The sequence below is a fragment of the Austrofundulus limnaeus genome, unplaced genomic scaffold, assembly GCF_001266775.1.
Source record: "Austrofundulus limnaeus strain Quisiro unplaced genomic scaffold, Austrofundulus_limnaeus-1.0 Scaffold259, whole genome shotgun sequence".
In the NCBI taxonomy this organism is placed as follows: Eukaryota; Metazoa; Chordata; class Actinopteri; order Cyprinodontiformes; family Rivulidae; genus Austrofundulus; species Austrofundulus limnaeus.
The window spans coordinates 878,973-880,866 of record NW_013952661.1 but is presented as its reverse complement, the minus strand read 5'-3'; the positions used below and the strand labels follow the sequence as shown (position 1 = coordinate 880,866).

At 46.8% G+C, this 1,894-nt stretch overlaps 1 protein-coding gene across 1 annotated transcript in view; it reads left to right on the top strand.

Moving 5' to 3' along the window:
* The window catches only part of aars1 (alanyl-tRNA synthetase 1), a gene marked incomplete in the record, with an annotated part of 16,005 nt that overhangs the window by 9,986 nt on the left and 4,125 nt on the right, over nt 1-1,894 (top strand). Inside the window, 4 exon segments of the mRNA XM_014020596.1 lie at nt 171-275; nt 345-551; nt 735-919; nt 1,156-1,264. Of these exon segments, the coding sequence (XP_013876050.1) occupies nt 171-275; nt 345-551; nt 735-919; nt 1,156-1,264 (606 nt within the window).

Genomic DNA, 1,894 nt, shown 5'->3' with positions numbered 1-1,894 from the left:
TGCAGCAGCTAACATGCAGCAGCTAACGTGCAGCAGATAAATTAGCAGCTAACATGCAGCAGCTAACGTGCAGCAGTTGTCGTCCTCAGACTCACCACATGTTTGTGTGAAGAGCTGATTGTGTGTGGGTCTGAGCAGACTGAGGTGTGTTGTGTTCTCAGAGGATGGAGTTCTCGGTGAAGAACACACAGGTCCGAGGAGGCTACGTTCTGCACGTGGGTACGGTTTACGGGACCCTGAAGGTGGGAGACAGGGTGACTCTGCACGTAGACGAGGTGAGACAGGCTTTGATGATGATCAGAGTCGCTCCTGAGTGTCAGAAACTAAACCGGACCCTCCTTCAGGCTCGGCGCCGGCCCATCATGAACAACCACACCGCCACTCACATCCTGAACTTCGCCCTGCGGGGGGTTCTGGGCGAGGCGGACCAGAGGGGGTCCCTGGTCGCCCCCGACCGTCTGCGCTTCGACTTCACTGCTAAAGGAGCTCTGAGCACGAGCGAGATCCGGAGGACCGAGGAGATGGCCTGCACCCTGATCAGAGAGGCTAAGGTCAGGACAGGAAGGAACCAGAACCATCCCATCTTCAGTCAGACCAGGACCGCTTCAGTCCTGATCGGATCAGTTCACCTTCTAATTGATTGAAGATTTAATTAATTAAAGATTTTTATTAATTGAACATCTAACTGATTTGCTGTTAGGGACCTTCCTAATCTGACCCTTCCAACCTCACAGCCGGTGTTCGCCATGGACGCTCCTCTGGCCGAGGCCAAGGCCATCCAGGGTCTGCGTGCTGTGTTCGATGAGACCTACCCTGACCCGGTCCGAGTCGTTTCCATCGGGGTCCCCGTCCAGGAGCTGCTGGACGACCCCAACAGTCCTGCAGGGTCCTTCACCTCCATCGAGTTCTGTGGTGGAACGTGAGTACGCCTCAGCTTCTTCTGCTTCCAATGATCGAGATATAATCTGGTAATTATAATCTGGTAATTATAATCTGGTAATTATAATCTGGTAATTAAGTTGGTTCTGATGGTTCTGATGGGTCTGTTGGTTCTGATGGTTCTGTTGGTTCTGATGGGTCTGATGGGTCTGTTTGTTCTGTTGGTTCTGTTGGATGCTCTGCTGCTACATTAGTAAAATGTTCTGTTCTCTGCAGACACCTGCAGAACTCGGGCCACGCTGCTCCGTTTGTCATCGTGTCAGAGGAGGCCATCGCTAAGGGGATCCGCCGCATCGTGGCTGTGACCGGAACCGAGGCCCAGAAGGTCAGAGGAGCCAGAAGCTGCTGCAGCTGAACATGTGTGCATGTTGTTGTTTGTTTGTTTGTTCATACAGAGACGATGTACAACATTTCATTAAGCTTTTACAAGCAGAGCTGCATGGTACCAGATTACAGCAAAGAGTGCTTATTTCCACCTGCAGTACAAATCTGTGCAAACATTTTATAAGTGGAACATGTTAAAATGTTCTTTGTTCAAAGCAGTTGTACATTTTGCTGCACTCACCTCTACAGGTGACTCTGTCATGTTTTCTGTACCTTAAAGGTGGAGCAGTAATACTGTGAGGAGTTTTGTAAACGAAACAAATGTTTGCATAAAATATCAGATGTTCAAAGTTGAAAAAAATCTAAATTTGAAAGAATATGACTGATGATGTTGTCTAAATCAGGGGTCTTAACCTTTTTGACCTCAGGGCCCAATTTATTGAACATAAAGTGACACCCAGTCAGACATTACTAATGTATGGATCAAAATGATAATTATTATAAATATTGGTTCAATTTGTGTTGTATTATAACTAAATTAAATAAACTTACAGTTTAAAAGTAAAACTCCTGTCAAACAATCACAAGACATGATTATAACAAACATTTTATATTGTAACCTGCCCATAAC